Source organism: Gadus morhua, chromosome 9, assembly GCF_902167405.1.
Source record: "Gadus morhua chromosome 9, gadMor3.0, whole genome shotgun sequence".
In the NCBI taxonomy this organism is placed as follows: domain Eukaryota; kingdom Metazoa; phylum Chordata; class Actinopteri; order Gadiformes; family Gadidae; genus Gadus; species Gadus morhua.
The window spans coordinates 8,515,569-8,539,301 of NC_044056.1; the positions used below are offsets into that span (position 1 = coordinate 8,515,569).

A 23,733-nucleotide genomic window follows, 5' to 3' on the forward strand; every position below is an offset into this window, starting at 1 on the left:
ACAAATGATGCATAGGCAAATCCTCAACCGGTATCATTAGTGTGGTAGCCATGCAAGCCACACTATTGTTATCATGTTTCCTATTATTATTCTTCCTCCTCATCTTCTGTGATTATCCTACCGTTTTTGAGGGATCAACACCAAACCACGACCAAAACGCTGGGAATATATCATTGCAGTGTGCCTCTACCTTTAGGGACCAAACATTGCATACTTTAAAGAGATGTGTTTTATAGTATTATTATTTGATAAAGTGAATGGTGCAAAAACACAAAACTACAAACGTGAATACACGGGAGTTATCATATTAAATACTGTGGTAACATGGCACGGTGAGCGAACAACCCCCTCCCAAACAGGACACAACATAGCTGGCAAAAAAACAAAAAGGATTGTTTAATCCTAAATTAAACAAAGTCTCATACGGAAAACAATACAACAACAAAAAAAAAACCTGGGGGGAATCGACGGTCCTATCCCCCGTGGGTGGAATCCCGTCACCCACGAGGACCGGTCTCTCCGTACAGGAGCCCCATGGCTGGGAGAGCCCAGAATGAGTAGAGAAGCAAGCTATTTAAGCCCTGCTTCTCCACCTGTTCCTCAGGGGTTCCGCATGTCCTTAATTGGCCCGGGCCGGGTTGCCACAATACACAAATGTCAACTGGAAGAAAGGAGGTTTCCAAAAGGTTTGGTACCGTTGTGAGTACAGGGGTGGTTCAAGTGTCAACACTTTGACACTTGGTATGCGGTCCTCTTTTCGCCTCAAGGACCCATGATAGATGGGCCTCGATGGATATGACAAGATTTTGCTGGACCTTGAAGGTCTTCGAAAACCTTGAAAATATTGTGAAAACTGACCCGTAAAACTAAATGACCCAAAATGGTTTACACATTTTTTGATTCTGTTAAAAATGGCATAGCTATGGACGAGTTATGCAAATATATGAATATGATTATGCAAATGAGACGCCATTATTCATCACCCACCAGTCCACTTCAGATAATCCCAGGGACCTACGACTTGGAGGGCCCATCAAGGACACGCCCCTTAGGTAATGTGGAAAGCATTAGCATTTTTGCATTCTCATGAAATATTGCGCAAACGACGAGTTGGCTCATGCCAACAAAGGCAACCACAAGCCTTTTCTTCAGAAAATGCCAATGCGGCATAATTCTTAGTTTGGCTTGTTGACACACAATTTTAATTAGCAGATACTATGCCTCATCTGAAGGAAGCTTTGATATGATGATTTACCCAACTTGTCAGAAGCAGGGATTGAAGCCAATGCTTCTGAGAGTTATCAGGGTAAATTGTGGTGGGAGAAAAAGTCTAGTCTCGTCCTCCGTTTTGGGGAGTTTTAAGATTTTCCAACACTATTGGCTGCTTTGACTTGCGAGCGTTGAAGTTCTTGGCTGTCCAAGCAGCAAAGGACTCCAAGGTAGGGCAGAGTCTTACTTGGTAGTGTGAGTGAGTCAGTCAACCATGGAGCAAGTGTGTCTGTCAAAACAAAGCCTTCTTTTTCAACCACGCTCCTACACTCTGACTTCCTGTGATGTCAGCTCAGCTGTCAGTCAGTGTTCACCAAAGTGCTGACCTCTCTCTCTTTCGGTCCTCCTCGCCTCCCATCTTTCTTCACGCAGGGTCTCTGTGAGGAGGTGTTACGTTCTCAAAAAGTCTGGAATATTTAAATGTCAAATAACAGGGCTAAAAGGGTATTAAAAAGTCCTGCGTCTAATTAGTGTAGGTCTTAGTTTTTAGGTAGTTCTTAGTTTTCTGTTGGACCTATGGTTGGAACTTTGTAGCTGGTTGATTATTTGTGTGTCTGCGACATTAATATTATAATGTATTTCAAGGGGTATTAAAAACGTTGTATAGTGTAATTTATTGAAACCTGCAGATTCCCTGTCATGTTATCACTAGCAGTGCATTCAACATTGTCTTAACCTTGGGTGAATTTGTGGGTGTTTAGATCTGAGATAATAGGCCCTATGTGGTAAAACTTGTGTCACCGAAGCATGGTGGCTTCGTATTAATCATCTAGGCTGTTCTGAGAGGTCCAATACCGGCAGTCATTGCTTTGTGGAAGTTGTAATTATGATCACTGGAGCGTTATGTGGCATGACACGGTTCACTACCCTTAACTCACTGGTCTGCCCGAAGGTTTGACCTCCCCTCATTGATTGGCCTGTTTTGTAAGCCAAAATTGGCCCCTTTGTTTTATTTTATAGCGGCAAAGAAATGTCTAACTTTTATTATCAACAGCCTTATTATTGGCGGACACATTCTTCAAACCCTTTTCTATCTTTCTATCCATAATAATTCCCGTCGTTTTGAAGCCCTCCTTGTCTGTTTAAGAATACGATTTTCCTGGTCACGTTTACCCTTCAGCGACCGGCTGTTTTAATCTCGCTAGTCGATGCAAGCAGATGTACACTTAATTTCGTCTCATTGACTTACTCAAATCCTGTCAAACCATGCATCCATCCGCGCTGCCAAGCTAGAAATAGCTCTTGGAGATGGATCTCCCAGCTCATCTGTTCTCCAAGAATCACTTGGTACATCATCAATCACTGTGTTTATCTCATCAGAGACAGCTGGGCCTGCCCTGTCTCAGCCTCCATCGCTGAGAGGCCGCTTGCGTCTATTGAGAGCCATCGCACCTTTAACTCTCCATCACTTTCCAGGCCAGGACGGACCTAGCCCTCCACTCGATTAAGTAAACCTAAGTCTGTGTGTGTCTTTGTATGTGTGTGTGTGTGCCTGTGGGTGCGCGGGTGAGGCTAGCAATCTCAATAGCAAGAAAGAACAGCTATCTTTTATAATATCATTCTCAGGACTATATGAAAGGCTGGATTTAGAGTGAGCCTTGGGACTTGGGGTTTACAGGCCGAAATACTAAATTCAGCCATAGGCTATAACTCCCCTCCCCTTGCCTCCTCTCCTTCAACAGTCAGGTCATATCCTAACATTCCCTTAGATCTCTTAGAACTTGCTGATACAGGGGCCTTCTATGCAGGCATGCTCTTTCCCCATCACTGGTTCGGAACGAGTGCAATGGTTTGAGTGATGGCAAACAAACCCCCCAATTAGCACTAACTTCTCCAATGGACTGCTGCTGTTTGGCCTTGAGCTCATGTTACACCTGCAGCAGTGTAGCAACAAACGTTAATGTACCGCTAGACCAACCTCTAGTCCTCATACACAGAGCGGCGGGGGGGGTGGAGCATAGTTAAAGGGCCAGAGAAGAGATGGTAGGCATGAAGCCGAGGATTTTTGGCCCTTTCTTCTGAGAGCTGTGAAGAAGCATGTGAAAGCTGCACAGCTTCCGCTGCCTGTCCGTCTCTCTCCAGCATTGCGTGGGTAGCTATTATGTCTGATTGCTCTCCCTCTGCTTGGACGGGAGGCAGCTTGTGATGCGTAGGCCATAGTTGGAGTGCAACGCTCCTTAACCCAGTCCTAATCAAGCCAGTGGTTCTCTTGGCTTGACCGCTCTGAGTAGCCACTCTGCAACCATAATGATTCATAGTCTGATGGGAAACACAGGATAATTTGTCACGTTTCGCTGGAATTGCTCACAAAGTATATTGTAATATGTATATCTTTAGATGTTATTTTACACATTGCAACACCAGTCCCTTTTCCTCTCCAAATATAGCAGAGACGTTTTAATATTTAACCTGCTTAACAGCAACCCTCTCCACGTGAAGCATTTCCCCGAAATGGCTTTTTAACGGCTCAGTCAACCACTCATCACATCCCTGCCCACCCACTCAACCATGTATTTCCACTACGGTCCTGGCAGGAGCAGCCTGCTCTCGACGGTTCAGTGGCTTTGGCTTTGATAAAATAAACAAGACCCCCTTTGCTTACCTACCCTTGCCATCCTCCCAGTGTCATAAAGTGGTGTTTAGCTTTGAGCTGGACTTAAGCAACGTTCCTGGGCCCAGACGGAAAACATGGGGAGTTCCATGTGTGTGTTTGGTGTGGCCGGGCGGTGGCCGTCTCCACACCCAGGCCAAAAATTCTGGGAAACAAGCTGTTTGACTCCCACGAACCTTCTGATGTATCCACACACGTTCCTCTCCTCTCCCCCCTTCCCCTCTTGATGCCCTCCTCCCAACCAGGCCCAGTCTTGCGTTGATATGCACTAATCCATTTTATCTATTCCGTCTCATATCTTATTTTGTAAAGAACATGACAGTTTGAGCTATGTAGATATTTTCTGGCGTCACTTCTTAAATGCGAGTAATCAGTTAAGGAGTGTTAACCGAGGCTGCTGGAGCCAAGATCGAGATGTGAGGAGGAGGAGGTGGAGGAAGCCTGAAGTTCACTGAACTTTATTTCACGAGCCAAGAATGTGAAGGGCTTGGCCCTAAGAGTAAATGTCGTTTAGAACAAGGGGGTGTCAATACCAAGATGATGCAAATCAAATGAACAAGCTTGACTTTAAGGTTGGTTTTTGTCGGTGTCAAAAAATAGGATGCGTGCAGATGGCCGAACAGCTTGAGTGGAATATCCCCCCCCGATACTTTTGGGGGTTGGGTTGGGGGTCTTCTTGTTCCCATCCCACCAGCATGGATCTGGTCACTAGATATATAGTCCATTTCCCCTGTCGTCCTATTAAGCCTCCACTTCTTCTCCCCTCCCGGGGTGTGTTGGCTGTTCTGCACCCCTGGGCTCTCAAACATGAGAGGGCCTCCCTCTCCCTGGAGGACCAAGGGAAGCGAGGGGCTCTCAGTGTTAGCCGACCCCTCCCTCTCCCTCCCTCAGACCCCCCCCCCACACACACACACACACACTTGCCCCAAGAATGGATACATGATGAATTATTTAGTTAGTTGTAGAGCTAGTGAAGGAAGTTCTCCTCTCATGGTGTTAATGTGTGATTGTTGGATAGGATTCAGAAAAAAACATTATGGCTTACTACTAGAGAATTATTCTAGGCTGTGTGATACATATACACTGTATGTATCTCTGTGTGTGTGTGTGGGTGTGTGTGTCTGAGTTTGTGAGCTCTGCAAGGATGAACTGGAGTGTGCTCAAACCAGCTCTGCCCACACAGAACAAGAGGAGAAAGGCAGACAGTGAGAGGCCATTGACGGTCTTCCTGGGCCTTTGACTGGGCCCAGCAGGTCTGTAGCTGGAGAAGCTGTTTGGTGACTAGATCTGGGGCAGGGGGGGCTGGGGTCATAGTCCAGGCTTTAATGTCCTCAATAGTCACCGGCTCCCTACTGAACGTACTTAATATGCAGTTCTTTTCACCTACCGCTTCCCATTGAAGCAAACAAGCTATGGTTAAAGTGGGCTATTCCGAAAGCCGGAAGTGGATAACAAAGCAAACATTGCAATCTCTTGTCTGTATCAAGCGTTGCATTCGAAAACCTTATTGTGGGTTTTTGATGGAATATTTCACAATACTTTGTAGATTGTTTGGGTATGTGAGTGTGACACTGCTTGAGGAGTTGTCACCCCACAGCCAAATGACAGCAGCGTTTCCAGTGTAAAAGTCACAACATAAGCACAAGCAAATCTATGCTGAGCTATCAAGAATGTAAGCAAGTTCATCAGCAGTGCTTCCATCTAATCTCATTTGTACGTTTGCGATTTCAGCTGTTTACTGTTTTTGGTGTCACCATTTTGGGGAATTCAAAAGGTATTATCTCATTCATTTCTAAATCACTCCCCTAGCAGAGACTAGACTCCCCTGAATCGATAACTTCCTCGTTATTCTTCCTGGACGGCGCTTTCCTCATTTTGAGTTGGGAGTGAGCAGCGAGGCTGCTCTCGCCATTTAGCTTTGGATCCGGAGCGTGACATCACTCGCCTCTCGGGTTTCAGCAATTTTTACTACTGGCTACACACGCGTTCCGCCGCGCCGCTCTGTCAGCTGGGACGCTCTGCTCTGCTTCCAACACTGTGGAGGAGGCGCACTTCACCGGAGACGCTCCGAGCTAACGGGCTCTCACCGGACTCTCCTTTTAGTCGGCTCTTTCGCTGCGTCTTATCACTGTCCCTCGCCTGGATACACGGTTACATGATCGGATCGGCTGTCTCGGAAACATTTGTGAAGCCGCTCAGTGTGAGTAAATTCGTTTTTCCGATATTGATTTCGGCTGCATTTGCGGTTCTCTGTTGGTGATTTGAGGCTATTTGCGACGCTGTGCGTCTTAATGTATGTGTTTCCCTTCTGCTCAGGTGCTCTCTCTGCCTTATGTCGAGTGTTTTTTTCTATCCCATGCATGTTTTTGCGTCGATATCCAATAATGGGTTGGGGATAATTTGTTTGGCACGTGTGGTAGGCTGCACGGATACAAACAGCAGCTGCAACACCAGAGTGCAATAGTTGACTAGACGCGCTGTTTTTAATCAATGTGCGCAATGTTAACGACCTGCGACGTCAATGCGGACAGGGTGGAGGACTGATCGTATTGTGGTCACTTGAGAGAAGTTTCAGATAATACCAAGCGATATCAATGGGAACAGTGAGCCGGATATGTGGACGTTCCTTTTAATTTTCACGTTTTATCAGTCTGTGGAGAGAGTGTTTTGCTTTGCTGGCATAGTATTTTCAAAACAAAATGAGCGTGTGAGTGTAACACCATACTGTAGTCAGCTACCGTATGGGCCCTAGGCAGTGGTTCAAGGTAGGCAGTCGTTTGAGGTTAAACTGTAACCCCAACCCCTATATACACACACCCATTTTATGTACTTTATTTGATTCCACACACACACACACACACACACACACACACACACACACACACACACACACACACACACACACACACACACACACACAGCAATGTTGGCCGGTTTGTAATAAGTAATAGTAGGCCTTTATTTTTCAATGTTAACCCTGTCTGAGTTCGATGTAGAACCTGCTACTCAATCAGAATGGATGTGGGTGTGGTATGCCTTTTAGCAAATCACTTGCTGGCAGAAAGAAAATCAGTCTGTCATTGTAGTCATCGGGTTTCTCCTGGGAGACGATACACAAATACACTAATTAAGTAAATGGGACACATACAGCAGTGTTTTCCCAAAGCCTGACTTCCCTAAAATGAAGCACTTCACCTGAAGCTAGAGAGCCATACGGCTATCGATCGTCTGTCAAGCCCAACTTCAGTTCAGTGTCCCAGAATATAGCCGAATCTCCTCCGAATCTCCTCGTCCTTTATACAGCAGAATATACATCAGGTTTCTTTCCTTATATGACATGTTTTTGTGTTCACCCTCCTTCCACAATCAACAAGGTAACACTACAATAGAAGTAGAGGATTGAAAATGGGATTATTAGTTTTGAGCCATCAACACCAATATTTTTTGCATAATTGTATAATTTCTTGCCCAATATTTATTTTCTGGGCTTTATTATATACTGTAAAGAATATGCATTTCTGTCATCGGGATTGGCTCCTTGACACCTTATGCGTGTTGTGGTTTTTACAGACCACTCTTCCAAGCCATGGTGCGTGCGTGTTTGTGTGTGTGTGTTCTATTCAACTCTAGTGTATAGTCTGTTTAATCTGAGAGAGGGAGAGAGAGGGAGAGGGAGAGGGAGAGGGAGAGAGAGAGAGAGAGAGAGAGAGAGAGAGAGAGAGAGAGAGAGAGAGACCCCCCCACAACACGTCAGGTCACTCTGAATGCATGTGTGGCGTTTTCGGTTGATTGATATCGTTTCCCGAGCTCGGTGGGCCGGTGGCGTTGACGTCTCCTCACCCACCACACTTTGTTCTGCCCTGAGCCTAGAACAATACAGCGATGAGGACTGCAGTAAAAACAGTTGGTCTCATGGGGGCTAGCCCCTGGAAAAACCAACTCTCGCTGCCTGAGAAAACGTCAAGGAGGGTGGGGGTGTTATGCCGGCCAGAGGGAAGATTCAACCAGTAAAACTGCAGAAACCAGGGAAACATGCCCCACCCCCCGGCTATGTCCTCCCATTCCAGCTTCAGCTCCTGTTTTTCATACCGTCCCATTTCAATTATTATGATTATTAAATGCATGCTGAGAGCAGGCAGCCAGGAGCCGTCTTGCACAAGTTGATTTGAGAAAGTTTTTAATATCTGCCACATTTGAAAGTGATTCAGTGCCCCCAACCTCCAGCGCTGTGTTTTTGCTTTGAAAGCACATCCTTCGTGACTTGCCGACTGGAGTGAAAATAACATTTCATATTCAAGAAATTGCCTCGTAGTATTCTCACTCCTCTGAACACGCAGTCCTGAACAATTTCTGTCAAAAAGCTACCCTCCCATGGATCACCAAATTCAAAACACACCACTGTAACCACGCAATATTTCAGTGACGAGGCAAAAATAATAAATAGTACACAGACTTTAAAATAGTGATGCATTTGCCATGAAGGCAATAAGCAAAATTCTGAATTAAAACACATAACATTGCAATTTGGCCTGCAGTTGTACAGGTAATTGTATTTAAGTTTTACTGACTTCTACTGAAACCACAAATTACTTTAAGTTTTAGTTAAACTTTAATGTGTGTGTGTGTGTGTGTGTGTGTGTGTGTCATACTTTTTAAACGTTTGTTCTCGCTTTTTACCAGAGTAGAAAGTAAACCCATACCCTATTCTCACTAGTTGAACAAAGTAGGGCAGGTAGAGCTGCTGCCAACTTTAAACATTTGAACACAGGGTTTATTGATGGAAAGGCCTTATTTTGCATATGTAAGCTGTTTCAGTTCTTCTGTACACCTGTGCACATTAATTGCCTCATTCACCTGCAATGTAGCATTATGTCACAGACAAAGATATGTTTGTAGAGCATGGCATCAACACTGTCACAATCAGATATTCAAATGCCTTCCAGATCTTGCAACCAGCTTATCCCAAACCCATAATATCCTTACTGCATTAGTTCTACAGCAAAATGCGCCATGGTTGCCTTCACAGTATACTGTCGTCATTCAGTTTAATGTAATGGGAGTTATCTTCCAGTGTAGTTGGAGGCAGTATGTATTTATAGAAGACACAAGAGCAGAGGGAGATCATTGTTTCGATACGCCTGAGTGGCTGCCTGAACTGGAACAGAACAGAGCCAATCATCATCGCAGTGTAGCTTTACTATTGTCTGGGGCAAACAGATGTGACAATGCTATTAAATCTGGGATGATGTCAATTCAAACCATTCTCGTTTCTTTAAAACATTTTCTTTTTAAAATGGTTGTGTATAAAGTAATTGGAAGAGCATGTTTACAGCCTTGGAGTCCAGTCCGCCTTCTAGCTAGTAAACATGTTTGTTAGTGGTGTCGTCGTCTTAAGTGGTTGTATTTTTGTTTTTAAAACCTGCTGGGAAAAGAACATCCAAAACGAGCCAGGGTAAGACCATTTTCCATGTTGACCCCTGGAGCATGAACCCTTAATACTAGGACTCACAGCTAATGACGGAGAACAGAACAGAATCCATCCAAGAACAAGCCCTGCCTCACCACAGGGTCAACCCAGCTTACGGCTCCTGCCTTTCTGCACCATCCGTCTCTGAAGGGGTTGGGACCTCCTGCTGTACTTCCCTCCAGGCATGACCATTTTTCATCTCGGCTCTAAAGGACACGAAAGACCCAAGCTAGAAGGACGGGCAGAAAAAAAAGAAGGGCTACTGCCTTAATTTCAAGGGGAAATGTTACCAGATGCCCCCCTTCACCATACGGCTCCTGTGGCTTTGGGCTTGCATATATTTTAGTTCAGTGACCTCAGACCACATCCTTGTGATGGTCTTTGAATGCTGCAGCAGCAGCTAAGGTTGGTTGGCTGAGGCTTTTGGCAAGAATGTTTAAACTGTTATATTAAATAGAAAAGTGTAATGGTAACCTTTTTGGACCGTGTTGTAGTGATTAGGTATCATTGGTATGCTGCCACTTTTTCATTGCCTGTGTTGCTTGACAATCACTTTTCTGTTCTGTGACAAATTAATATCCGATGTTCTTTTTGATTATAGCTTCTTCAAGCCAATAATGTGCCATAAAATTGCTGGAGATAATATCTCCCTTCATTTTGGATTTTGGAATCAGTTTGTGTACATCATTCTTTTGCCAGGACTTTGCAAGAGAGGTAGAAGGAATGCCATAGGAATATATTAGTGATACGAAAGGTGCATACTTATCTTTGGGTATTATTACTAGTTATCAAATCATCTCCCGTATTTTGATCTCCCAGTTTTTCATGTATTTTTACACAGATCCAAGGGAGAATGTTCATGAAACCTTCAGCCATTTCATTTCAGAGGACGATTCAGCTCTTTGATGTAGCCCTCTTCTTAGCACTCTTATAAACACTGACCTGGCACATTGAATACATCTGTAGATCCTTATTTAACGCCAGGAGGGGCTTTTGCTCTTCATGTCCCAACCATTTCAATACTATCTGACCTGAGCACTAGTTTTATCTTCAAGGCAGTTTCACTACTAAGAGTTTGGACAGTTTTCCATTTTATCTTGCTGCAGAGCTCCATATCTGCAGACTTCACAAAGATGAGTTTTCTGCTTTTCACTGGGTCGTTACCAGCTACCATAACACTGCTGAAAGTGCTACTCCTGCACGCCTGTAATCTGTCACCTAATTTTTTGGTGTTTTGAGATATGGCAGATCATATACTGTGCCGGGAGCAGTGCTATTACTGGCCAGAACATTGGTGTTCTTGCTTCAAAGAAAGGCTGATTGATGACTTATTACAGTAAAATAAGAGGCAGTGGGTAGAGTTGTGCATCTCACTATTATTGCTAGTATGAGCAGCACCTGCCGTCCATGAGTGGAGAGACTGATTTAGACTTCCTACATTCTATAACAGCTATAAAGGGCCCTTTTGTGAACCTAAAACGGATGTAAAAGTAACAGTAACAACTGCTGTTATGCACCATGTTGTGCTCATCGTGGTTCTCCTGCATCTCGTCCCACACCGTGAGACTGCATCTCCCTGACTTGCCTTTCTCTTCACCTTGTGTCTGATGGGACCTCTGAAGAGTGAGTTATTAGCAAACCCATGCACGGTGCACTGTCTGCGTCTTCATTCCACACCATGCAGCCTCCTGCCAACAATGCCTCCAGTAATTATAGGCTAGCGCGAAGCAGAGGGCTGCACTCTGGGCTAAAATGGAACCCAACCCTATACTTTATATGTATTATTTGCTCGTTCCAGTGCACGAGAGGCCCGTGTTTAAAGCGGTATTTTTGGGTTTTAGTTTGACTCTGTTGAAAGCCAAGTGAGTTAAATTATGAAAAGATTTGACGTCTGAATGGAATAGTATTCGGTACTGGGATGTTTTCCTTTGTCTTAAAATGAGTGTGCATGTCCAGTGTTTGGTCTTTCCATTGTCTGTACAGGGAGTCACAGTAGTAACCTGTGAATGGCTGGATGATACTTGCTTTAATCCTTTTGGATGGTACGCCGGTATGTGCAAGTCGTAAGTTGCAAATCTCCCAGCTTTCTTGCGACATTTGAGGAGGCACGTCCCCTTTTGGTCATAGTAGCTTTCCCGTTTCTCATTGGCTAGTCATTGTTATTGTTAGTTACATTAGCCTCTTTAGCAAACCAGCTCGAAAACAAACAACACAACTTTACATTGTATTGCACGCACAGCAAGACCATGCAATGAATAAATTGGTGACCGGCATATAAACGACCACCGTGATACAAATACAAAGAAAATAAATCTCTTTACAGGCGCAGACATTTTTGTTGACGAGTAGTACGGTCGGCCTCACTGAACTCGCTTTACTTTCAAAGCGATGAGATACTATGACAAAAAGGCGGCCTGCCTAATTGAAATGCCTCAAGAAAGCTGGGAGATTAGCAACTTGCGACTTGCACGTACCGGCGTACCATCAAAATGGATTTCAGCATTAGATAAACCCCCCACCAGCAGGGTTACCAGGCACTCTTTGCTCATTGGGCGAAATAGCAGCACTACATTCCTCTTACATTGTGTATTATGATGAACCATTATAGTATTAGACATTCAATTTTCTGTTTTAATACATTACAATTATTTTCCAACTCCTAACAATATAGTCCTTATCGATGGCGTTTCATTGTAATCGCCTGATATGTAGGAGGAGCAGTTGTTGTTTTGCAACCCCACTAGATAGCGACCCCCTCCGGCCTTGAAGATCACACAGGTCACTGACCCCACGTCAGTGGAATGCTTCGGTTGTTGCAGACGTCCCAGCCTTCCCATGCCCCTCCTACTCCTCTAGAACTGTGTGGTCTCTGTCCTGCTGCTAATCACGTCAGTATGGAAGGGCCTTTTTTGTGGCTGTAATTACACGACAGACTGGGTGGGTGGCTTCCTCGATGGCTCTGTGATTAGATGGAGAGTGCAGGGGTGCAAGGCATGCTACTGGATCACGAAGTTTGAGAAAGGCTTTTCTTTACTGCTGCCAGTACTTATAAATCCCAGAGTTTGGAGTGTGTTGTATCGTGCTAAACAAGGAGTTGAAAGATGTTGAAGTTCACCACTAAACATTATGCAAGGTCAGTATTATATATGTGTATACTTAATATTTGATATGTTGATTTGGTCCCATGTGGTTCTGTCGCCGATGCTGCTAGACAGTTTTGCATTTGGTTGTGTGTATTGGAGAACAAATATGCAATGTATTCTGCCTACTTCAACCACAGCTCATCGCGGTCCGCAAAACTCTTTCATGTTGTTATGTGGGTGTGAAAGTGAAAGTGATTTCGGAATATTAATATTTGAAAACTCACTGATAATATCTCCACTGTTGCGACAACAGCTTCCCTATTGGGCCTCTACTGCCCTCACTAAGTCTCTCGTCTTCTTTGCCCTACCACAACTGAATACAACCTTTTATTTATTTATTTACTTACTCTCCCCACACCTACTGGTTAATCTACCTTTGGAAGCGTGTCTTCAACTGGTGACCTCATTGGAGAAAGCCAGTGTTTTGTGATAGTCACAATAAGAGGCCTGTTCCTCCACTCTGTTTGAAGGATGAGCTTTGACAGCAAGGCTCATTGTTGTTGACAGCTGTAAGTGTCTGAGTGTGCTGTTTTCGCTGCCTACTTATTTTCTCCTTTCCTTATTCTCTCTTTCCTCCCTCCAGCCACAATGAGCGGAAGGTGACCTGCAAACATCCCGTCTCCGGCATCCCATCACAAGACAACTGCATCTTTGTTGTCAACGAACAGTAAGTCTCTTCTTTGTGCCTCTGGAAATGCTGCCGAGCCACATTGCTGAGCTCTGCCATCACACGTTTAGACCGCCCGATATGTGTATCAGACATCAGCGTGTAGCAACGCGTAGCCATGGCAGCACTTTCATATTGACAACAACATTGTCGTGCTGTGGCTGGTAGGGTCTGTGCTGGTGGTATGTCGGACTGCTAGGGGCTGGGGGCAGATGTATGGAGGCTTTGATACTTCTAGAGCCAGTGAACAATATGGTAATGTGTCTTGTCTATGACAGTCAACATAAAATCGATTCCATTTTCTCACGGAAATAAGACCGTAATCAAGAGAAAACAGGATTAAAATCCAATGTTTTTGACAGTCTCTGTTTTTGAACGTTCCACTGCCCTCCGAAAGCCAGCGGCGTTCTGCTCTTGGCGTTGAATTGTAACTCGGTGTACTCTTCAACGTCATGACCAGGGGACACCGCTGGCGAGGTGTGTGTGGTCTTCTGGAGCTCCCTATGTGCAGAGGCTGATGGGGACGGCTGCGTCAGAGAGGATTAGGCTCTCAAACACATAAGAAAGACTATTCTTCAAAAGTTCCACAAAGTTGGCGTTGATTGTATTCATGGGGATAACACGCCCCCCTTCTTTCGCGAAGGCCAAACCAAAAGCAATGTCTTTGTTTTTTAAATCTGTGTTTGAATGCGACACCTAGACCTTAAGTCTGCTTACGAAAGCGTTAAGTCGCTCATTATCGGCACCTTGACCTTGGAGGACTTCATGCCCGTGCTGTCTGAACAAATGCAAGAGCCTAAGCCATCAGTAGAGCAGCCGATGTGACCTCCTGTCCTTCTACCTGCAGCGGTAACGCATGCATTGTGCTCAGGTTTCAGTTCATACATAAGGACAAGAGTTAAATTAACGTCCCCTTTTTAACGAGGCTCAGACAGAATAAAGACAGGAAGTAAGTGAGAAGCTCCCACAAAGGGGAAGGTGAGGCTGAACTTCAGACACTCTCCACTTCCTTCAGTGTGGACACTTATAATTACATAGAGGAGTGTTGACCTCTGTTCAGGAGGGTTAAGGGAAGTATGTGGATGAAAATGAAGAGCTTGGGTTGTATCAACGGCTTCATATCCTCATTGTCGGAGGACACTTTTCTCTCGTAAATAGATGGACACTTATAGAAAGGCTGTCATTATTGAGACCTTGCAGTGTAATGTATACACCTAGCCAAATGTCTATTGGCTGAACTTTCAGGCCTTCCTTTCATAAGTCTGGCGTAAACAGATGGGCTTGCCTGTCAAATCCCATCAAGATAGATGATCATCTTTTTATTACATAGAAATGTTTGCTTATTCAGTGTTCAAAACCAAACCAACGTCCTTCCCTTTTCTCTGTTCATAGAACAAAAATCTCCCCAATTTCCACATGACTAAAAACACATGACCTGACCCCTGCTTGAATAGGGGATGCTTCTTTGTCAGGTTTATTTTTCAGCAGTCATAATTCACACTCTTGACACATTCCTCTCATCATGACTATCACCTCCTTGTTGTTCCTCAAACTCTCAGTACACAGTGTTATTGCAAGTTTAAACATGAAATGTTTTCACCAAAATGATAGGATAGGGTGTCAATCATAGTAGCTACAAAAAAAACTACAAATCCAATTAACTTGCACCTAAAAGTTGAAATGCCTACCAAAGGTCTTGGTATCGGCACCGAGGAAATGGACATAATGCTTGACTATTGGAGATACTGCTCTTAATCCTGCAGTTGGCTGTGTTTCATCGACATTAAAGAAGGGGGGGGGAATCCTCTGCCTCTGCCTCCGCCAGTAAGAAAAAGGCAAATTAAAAAGTTAAGCTGCCTCCCCCATCCCTTGGATGAAGATATAAATGGCTGCTAATCGGCTCCGTGCACAAGACCTCTAATCAGGAGTCCAATAAATGCATATAAGGGATGAAATCCGCAAGGCAGAATTGTTCTTATTGATACAAATGTTTGTCTTCGAAGTCCATTTGCATGCATACACTTATCACATAGGCAATTAACCGACTGTGAAAATTGGTATACAGATGAGACCAAAGTTGTATAATTACATAGATGGGTAAGCATAACTTCAACTTAAATGATTTAACTTGCACATCTTACTTAAAGCGAATCATGGCGTTTACGTCTTCCACTAGCTTCGTGATGGCTGTCATACTAAAGTCATTGAGACTGAGCTCACCCACATCACATAAATAGCAATTATGTTATGCTTCCACTTTGAATTCAATTGAAGCTGATTCCAAGGGGCCTTTAATATTGTACAGTGAATGTTAGCATAATTCACATGTCAAATTATAGCATCTAGTAAGCCCAGGTTTTGAACGTGTTCCGCTTGACATGTTTTTAATGACCTACTCTGCCTGAGGTTGGAGGATAATTGACGTGATAATTAGTAATCTGGGACAGACGAATGTGTGGTCCATGCTCTAGGAGTAGGCGGTTGGTGAAGTATTAATTATCATGTTGAAGTGGTCTGTTTCAAGTCGAAGCGATCAGGTCCTTTTACCAAGTGCTGGATGGAGACAGAGTTGACTCAAGTATACAGTGGGCCGTAAAAGAATAAATCCGATCTTAACGTGAACTCCTATTGCTGATCAATTGAATGCAATGACTGTCTCTCATATTCATAGAAACTGTATTTCAAATTTCTCTCCCAATTCTCTTTTGCCTTATAGCGTGAACTGTGGACATTTGGGTCACTCTGTATTTGGAAGGTAATGCACAGTCAAGTATGATGAATGCCGTGTGTATTTTACTTTGTAGTTCAAACAACCGTCACACATCTTTGTCTGTCTGTGTATGTATGGTCTGTATCATTTCACACTAACTACAGGCTGGGAGGTGTTTAAATAGAGGTTTACTCAGTCTCCTGTTATGTGTTTGCATTCCAACATCATGCAAGGTGTCTAATATAGTCTGGACCAAATGTTGTGCTTGACAGAGCAAAAACATTAAGGAACCACCGGTAAGCCAAGAACCCCTTTAGTACTTGAAACTTCATGTGGGGCTTGGTGTTGAATAGTGTCAAAAACTGAATTCACATTTACTACTATGTATTCTCAGCTCACCAACCTAAGTTCACCTTCTCGGTTGCTTCCTAAATTTGACAAAGTATTGCTTCTGCTCTCTTTGGTGTCGACGGGGTGCTAACTGCTTCACGTAGTCACGCTACATTAAGCCTCGGAGTGTCGGAGACTTTGAGCATTTCAGCCCCTTTCCCGATACAGGGTCACCATGTCTAGCATGCAATATGTGGCAGGGCTGTGTGGAAATGTAATTAGCCTCCACCGCTATGTGGCTGAAGAGCAGGCCAGTGCGTGCTACACTCCCTTCCCTTTGATTACCGCGCCGCCGAGCCCAGCGTCATCGAACGCTGGCTCAAGTGCTGTTCAGCCCCTGTGTATATCCCCGCCCCTGGAAGCTTACCTCGAGGCTTTTGTTAGTATTCTGTCTCCTCTTTTCATTCTGAATGCTTGAAGGTCACGTGCACCGCCGAACAAAAGTGTTCTAAAGCACCCTGGTTTCGTTGCAGAATGCTGCGTGGTCAATTTAAAGTGCCCCCTCAGCCAGACAGTTCAGGATTGCCCCCCAAACCCTCACATGCGCCCCCCCCCCCCCAGTGGAGCCAGGCATCGCAGAGCGCTTAATCCCCCCTGCTTCCTTTTTACCGGCTAACACCCACACCCACACACAAATACACAATTAGTCTGACAGAAGTGGTGGTGTTTGGGGTGGTGTTGCTGGTGGTGGAGGTGAGGGAGGCACTGTATATTCCAGCCGGGGTTTGTGTTTGGATTCGATCCAAGGGCTTTGTTAGTTTGTATGGCAGCATTGAGCGAATCCTCTACAGCGTGGGGATGACATCAGTTTTAGGAGTGTGAGCCGTAGTGTAGTTCATCAAGTATATATTTATACGCGTATCACAGCTGTAACAATGGATAATTGTTTTTGGAAATTTGATTCCTTGGTGAAAGAGTACCCCTTTGATTAAAACGGTACTCCTTTGATTAAAGAGGACCCCTTTGATTAAAAGGTTTTTTTTTTGTTAACAAAACAACTGTTTACAAAACAGTTTAATTTGACACGTTTCAATTTACTAATTGAAACGTGATACATACCATAGTCGTATAATCATGTTCTGGTCATCAGTATTTGGACAAGTTGGTATATTATTCTATCACATAATCAGACCTGATGGCAACCATCGTTGCATTTGCTGGTCAGGTGCAACAATAACCAAGATAACTTTCAAAGATGCTGACTCAAATTGCACCCCACGATGAGTATATTGTTTTATTAACTCACTAGTGTACCTTGTTCTTAAAAGCTAATACAATCTTGAGTATCCACTCCATGATGCCACATTAAACCAGTTGTATGACGTGTGTCTTCTACATCCGTGACATGCAGTAGGCAGGGTCTGTAATATGGAACCAATTTGTCATTCCTGGTGTTATTCCGGCAGTCTCTTTAATGCCCATCTGCCTGCACCACTGCAGCTTGTGTTGGAAAGAGCTGACGCACACTCTCTCCCCCTTTAATTCCAGTGCCAGCAGTGGGATTATCAGGCATGCAGTAATTGGCAATAAAGCCCACACAGTATAAATGTGTGTCCACAAACGGGCCGTCAGCTAAAAAGAGCATTGTCCCATGTTTTTTCCGACCAACGCTGGCCAATCTCTTCCGCCCACACCGCTTCATGTCGTAGGAGAGGGTTGGCACGACATTGATTATGGATCACTTAGTGTCTGACCTGACAGTCAGTGGTAAATACGACTGTGTCTCTCATTGAGGTTGAGATGAAGGGAGGGCCTGGTGGTCCCATATGCTACTAATATAAATTATTGATATTTAAATTCTGTCAAGAAAAAAGGATGCAACTGTCCACAACCCTTTTTTTTTTGATTTATGATTTATGCTTCTCCTTCTCTGGAGAAATCAAGGTTTAGGGTTTACTTTGAATTTACTAATAGCCATACTTTGAATAAACGCCCAACTTTAATTACGCAACACAAACTAATTAATCTGTCTGTTATTTCCATTGTTCTGTCCCATCGTTGTTTTGTAGCATCAAACTTGTATTCCCAGTCACTGTTGGCTGTCCCCGCAAGGGAATGAACCCTTTTTATCTGTTGCTTGCTCTGATGACTGTCTACTATGTCTGTTTATCCTGTGTTTGTCCTCCTGAGTCCAAAGAGCATGCACTCTGTTATGGCTCCGTTATAGTAATGTTCAATGATTGATTTAAAAAACTGAAAAACTTGATATCATTTTGCAAGCAAATGATAACACAAGCCAAGGTCTCAGGCTTTCCGTACTGTGTTTTGCTTGTTCAGGTTGGTCACAGGAGTTTTTCAGTGCACTCAATGTTTGGGCCAATGGGAGGCGAGGGCTGTACTTGTTCAGTGACCTCAAACCCAATATATCCATGAGATGACACCTTTTTCCCTGCCGCAGTAAATGTGTTCTACTTCAGTTTTTCTCGTCTTGGTCCCTCGCGTCCACAACACTGTAGTCTCAACGACGGAGCACATTTCCAAATGCCATTGGCTGCTTATTGTTTTACAAATAAAATTTGACATTTGACTACAGGTCTTCTCCGAAAAGTCTTCCTCATTGTTGCTGGGTCTGTTTTAGTTGGGAAGCCTCTATAAAGGCTCTCCTGGCCTAGTTACCGCCGAAGCTCAATGTGTCAGGCAGTATCTGCAGACCATTGACATTTGTTGGGAGATGAATCCACACTGACACGGTTGGAGTAATTGGCTTCGTTCATAGGCCCATGTCTTGAGATTCCATTTCGAACCAAAGTTTCCCGAATTCAGAGAGCAGACGAAGCAAATTCGTAACGGATTGGGCCTGACCCGAACAGGCCTCCTCAACCTACTTTCTGACTTCTCTCATATCGAGGTCATTGAGCAAACTGCGGTTGTGTTTGTGGCCAAGGGGTCTGCTCTCGAAGGCTCACAGTGTTTCTATGTGTCACCTGGTGCAGATCAGCCCAAACAGCCCCAGCCAATGAGAAGAAGGACCGATTCCTGAGCGACATGAGTGAGGCCTCCAACTACACGGGCGCCTCTGACTATGCCACGCATCAGAACAGCCCAGCGGGAAGAGTGAGTGGCACACACATGAATTACATGACAGGGGAGGGAATCTGTATGAGATCTTGCTCAGGTCATAAGGTTTTGCAACATTTTTTTTTTGAAATGGCCATTTAACTTCAGTAGAACTCATGTTTTTTTTTTTTTAAATGCATACTTATAACAAATTAATCAAGATGCTTCAACATGATTTTGTTATTCTCCAAGGTGTAGCCCGTGAATATAACCACATCCTCACATGTTTAATGCATACCCATTTCCAGCCTTCCAGACCCTCGAAGAAAGTTCATAACTTTGGGAAGCGTTCCAATTCTATCAGAAGGAACCCAGGTGCCCCGGTTATCAGGAGCAACTGGCTGTATAAACAGGTAAGTGAATAAGAAACTAGCATGAGATTTGGGTACGAAATCAGCATCTGTCATCCCTGGTGTAATCCTATGTCCTTGCATCCATCTATTCAATTCTTGCATAAAACTATTCCGCACTAAAGCTGTGGCAAATTTCTTTAAACCAAATCGCAGGATGCTTTGTCAAGCTTTCCTTCTAAGCCGGTCACCTAAGGGGCACGTTGCTTTAAATAGCAGCCCTTCATACCAGCTCCCTTGTTGGTTTACACCAAGGGCGAGGGCTTGGCTTTATTAGGGCCGCTATTAGCTGGGGTGTTGTTCTCTCGTTTTCCCCCTGAAGTGGAAGTCTAATTTAGTCTTGGCGCTCCCACCAACGGCCTTCTTGAGCTGTGTAGGGGGAGAGAGCTCACGCAGGCTTTCTTATTGAGGAGCCTCAATGAGTAGGGTCGGGGGAGGGAGGGAAGACTTGTCATTCGAAACAAAAAAGCCTCCGACGTGTACTTCTATTCAGAGCCATTCAAACCTCGGTTCTTTTGAAGTTCACGACTGGGACAAGCAGCCGCCGCCGCACATGGGCTGACCCATCGACGGAGTGCGCTCACCACAACCTCTCTCTCTCTCTCTCTCTCTCTCTCTCTCTCTCTCTCTCTCTCTCTCTCTCTCTCTCTCTCTCTCTCTCTCTCTCTCTCTCTCTCTCTCTCTCTCTCTCTCTCTCTCTCTCTCTCTCTCTCTCTCTCTCTCTCTCTCTCTCTCTCTCTCTCTCTCTCTTCCCCCCCCCCCCCCCCCCCCGAGAGGCCCGAACTGTCATACAGCCAGGCGAAAGAGAAATAAGGAACTGTAGCTCAACGCTTGCTCGTTCGTAAGCAGGAACGGGGAACTACGCGTTGGCCTTAGTCCACTTTCTAATCCCCTCGATGCATCTTAGAAACAGAATCGAGTGCTTCTAGAGAAGGACTGTATTTTTATATGCATGTACTCCCCGAACAATGGAATCCCCCTTTGTTTTAACGCTTAAACGGTTGTTTTGGTTGTAATCACAGACCCATGAACCAACCAAAACACTCCTTTTTATTCGGTGCACATCATACTGGAAATCAAATCATCCCATCTCTTTGCATTCCTGCAGCGTCTGGGTAGGGTCCAGCTAAAGAAGTACTGCAGCCCAAGTCCAGCGCCTTGTTTCTCGATTTCTATTTTCATTTGTCAACTAAGCTGTTTCCAGCGTTTTTTGGTGGCATGTGTTGGATCAATAGCCTGTGTTCCTCTCTCGGTCTCTACAGGACAGCACTGGGATGAAGCTGTGGAAGAAAAGGTGGTTTGTGCTGTCGGACCTGTGCCTGTTTTACTACCGAGGTGAGTCCAGGTGACTGGGCAGCATCCCCCCCCCCCTTTTTAATTCGTAGCGCTCTCTACACATAATAGTAGGAACACAGCCATGAACATCCGAAGTGACTGCTTGTGTTATTCCGTGCTGCTGGATTTATTGGTCTAATGAGTGCGAGCCTCCATCCCCATGGAGGGCCACGTCGCTGCAGCTGTCGGCTGAACTCGATCCCTTTTTATTGTTGCTAGTTTTGGTTTTCATTATGAAGCTCCCAAAGGTTCTCCCGCAATGTATCGCTGAGATCAAATCAGACGTGTCCCCCTCCCCTGTCCCGCACAGAAAAGAAACGCCTCCATCACGTACCACAGGGGCTACCCCATCAGCCTGAGCTATGTTTGTATGCACAGGCACGGAGAGTTGAACGTTGGGTTAGGCCGAGAGGGAACGAAAGGCTGCTCAGTCCTGCACGCTTTTCAATCTTTTGCATCGGGACTCTAGGGGGCTGTGGGACATAATCTCTTTCGCTCTTGCTCTCGCTCTCTCTCATCCCAAGTTTTATTCGCCAAGACACTCTGCATTATTCCTCTCAGCCTGTGTGTGTGTGTGTGTGTGTATGTGTGTTCCTCTCCGCCTGTGTGTGTGTGTGTGTGTGTGTGTGTGTGTGTGTGTGTGTGTCAGGGAGTTGTTTACTTTCACATTGCGTTTTCTTATTAATTATTTATTATTGACCTGTGATGTGGAAGAAGAAAAAGTGTGCACTCAAACACCCACACACCTACAGTCTTAGCAGGGGTACTTTCCCATAAACCGACACAAACAAACTCTCTGATGCACGCACACGCATAGGGACTAAACAAACGAAAATTGTCAAGAGGGGCAAAGGGAGCTACATCAAGGGCATGTTTTGTATTCCCTTTGGGTGAGCTATGCAGATGGAGTGGTGATATATTTAGATAGCTAGACGATGTTGTGCATATGACACAAACCCAAAGTTCATTAGTCAGACTGATTGCACTGTGCCCTATAATTCTGCCACCAGCAACTGTCCCTTTTCAGTTTGCATTCCGGTTTTGGTTCGGTTTTCATCATGTCTTTCAACAAATTGTTTAACATTGTTTAACACGAAAATGGGTTCCAGCTCCAACCGGATTCCCTTTTTGTTTTGTCTCGACATGCAGATGAGAAAGAAGAGGGGATACTGGGCAGCATCCTCCTGCCCAGTTTCCATGTTTCCATGCTCTCTGTGGACGACCACATTAACAGGAAATACGCCTTCAAGGTCAGTCCATATTTCAACTCCCATCAAACTGTATTTTTGTCTCTCGTCGCCTGGGTAGTTGAAGGAATCTTGAAAATGCCGTGGTACTGTTTCCCAGTTTAGCTTTTATCAAATGTTCTAAGTTGTGTCAAGCTGCCTCCAGCTGTGTCACTGCGGTAAATAAGTCAAGACGCATTTGTGAACTTGGGCCTTGAAGCGATTGTTTTTCTCTTGTATTATTGAATAGAATCGAAGAATGTGTTTTTGTAAAAGATGCATCCACGTCGTCGGCAAGTACACACAAAACGCAAGCGGTTATTAAACCACCGAGGTGACGCAGGGCGCTGCATAAGCCTTCCCCCGACCTGCGCTAAACCCAAGCTCGCTAGCAGCCCCGCTGTCCCATCCCATCCTATCCTATTGTCAGATCTCACCAGCCTTCAGTTTTTCACTGTGGGACCCTTTCATAAACCCTGAGACACGGCCGGGTGCGCTGCCAAGCTCAGCCACACACAGACGCCCAGAAGTCTGCCCAAGGCCTCTCCAACCACACGGCCCGCCCGCCTGCCAGGCTAGACACAGGCTAACACGGGGGAACGGGCTAGAGAGAGTACAGGGCACGGCCATGCGCCCACTTCAGCGGGATCCAAATAGGAATAGGATTTCTCCTCTTGTTGTTTTTTTTACTCGCAGCATACCATACATTCTAAACCCCCAATCCTGAGTTGTGGTTGCCCCAGCGGCATCATGGGACTCCCTCGGCTTGACTCCCTCAGCTTGACTCGAGTGTTCGGCAGAAGTGGAATAGAGTGACGGCAATGTTTTCAGACCTGGGTAGTCACGATATTGTGCGTGTTTTATGAACTTTGTGTATCTTTGTGTGTGTGTGTGTGTGTGTGTGTCTGTGGCTTGTTCATACACGCTGTAACAATACGATGGTGTGTGTGCGCTACGAGGCAACGGTGGGGACCCAGCAGCTTGTGCGCCAGACGCTGTGTTGTAACATGGTAAGTCATGCAGTATATTGCAGAGCATTTCATTAAGCAGTAGGCACTGGTATGCATCGGTTTGGCTCATGCATAGAAACATAGCTTGCTGAGGTTTTGCACTCCCATCGCTCAACTGATTGAAAGCATTTTATTTTTTTCTCCCCACCTCAGTGTCTCCAATGCAATTTACTCGACATTACCTTGCGGTCTAATCTTGCTTATTGCCTTTTTGACCCTTTTAAAAAAATCCTAATTGAATGTTGGGCCGTGGTTCAATCGACACATTGCCTCACGTCTGTCCTCTCTCTCTTCCAGGTAACATTGTGAATCTGTCCTTCTCATCCTGACACCCCCGTTCCACGACGACGTCGACAACAGGCGACTCACCCCAACATGCGGACGTACTACTTCTGCACAGACACGCCCAAAGAGATGGAGGCGTGGATGAGGGCTATGACCGAGGCGGCACTCGTCCACTCGGAGCCCGTCAAAAGGTTTGTGTTCACTACAAACCTT

At 45.0% G+C, this 23,733-nt stretch overlaps 1 protein-coding gene across 11 annotated transcripts in view; it reads left to right on the plus strand.

Annotated features, from left to right (window-relative positions):
* Positions 1–23,733, plus strand: part of LOC115550393 (pleckstrin homology domain-containing family A member 5) — a 66,554-nt gene that overhangs the window by 20,221 nt on the left and 22,600 nt on the right. For 4 of the 11 annotated variants that reach the window (XM_030365351.1, XM_030365353.1, XM_030365354.1 and 1 more), the window contains exons 4-10: positions 13,074–13,157; positions 15,874–15,912; positions 19,191–19,311; positions 19,563–19,667; positions 20,927–20,999; positions 22,149–22,249; positions 23,596–23,711. In XM_030365351.1, the coding sequence (XP_030221211.1) occupies positions 13,074–13,157; positions 15,874–15,912; positions 19,191–19,311; positions 19,563–19,667; positions 20,927–20,999; positions 22,149–22,249; positions 23,596–23,711 (639 nt within the window). Of the gene's footprint in view, positions 1–5,759; positions 6,081–12,259; positions 12,481–13,073; positions 13,158–15,873; positions 15,913–19,190; positions 19,312–19,562; positions 19,668–20,926; positions 21,000–22,148; positions 22,250–22,286; positions 23,236–23,532; positions 23,712–23,733 lie in introns of those variants that run through there. The other 7 variants (XM_030365352.1, XM_030365362.1, XM_030365361.1 and 4 more) reach the window with 5 other exon arrangements.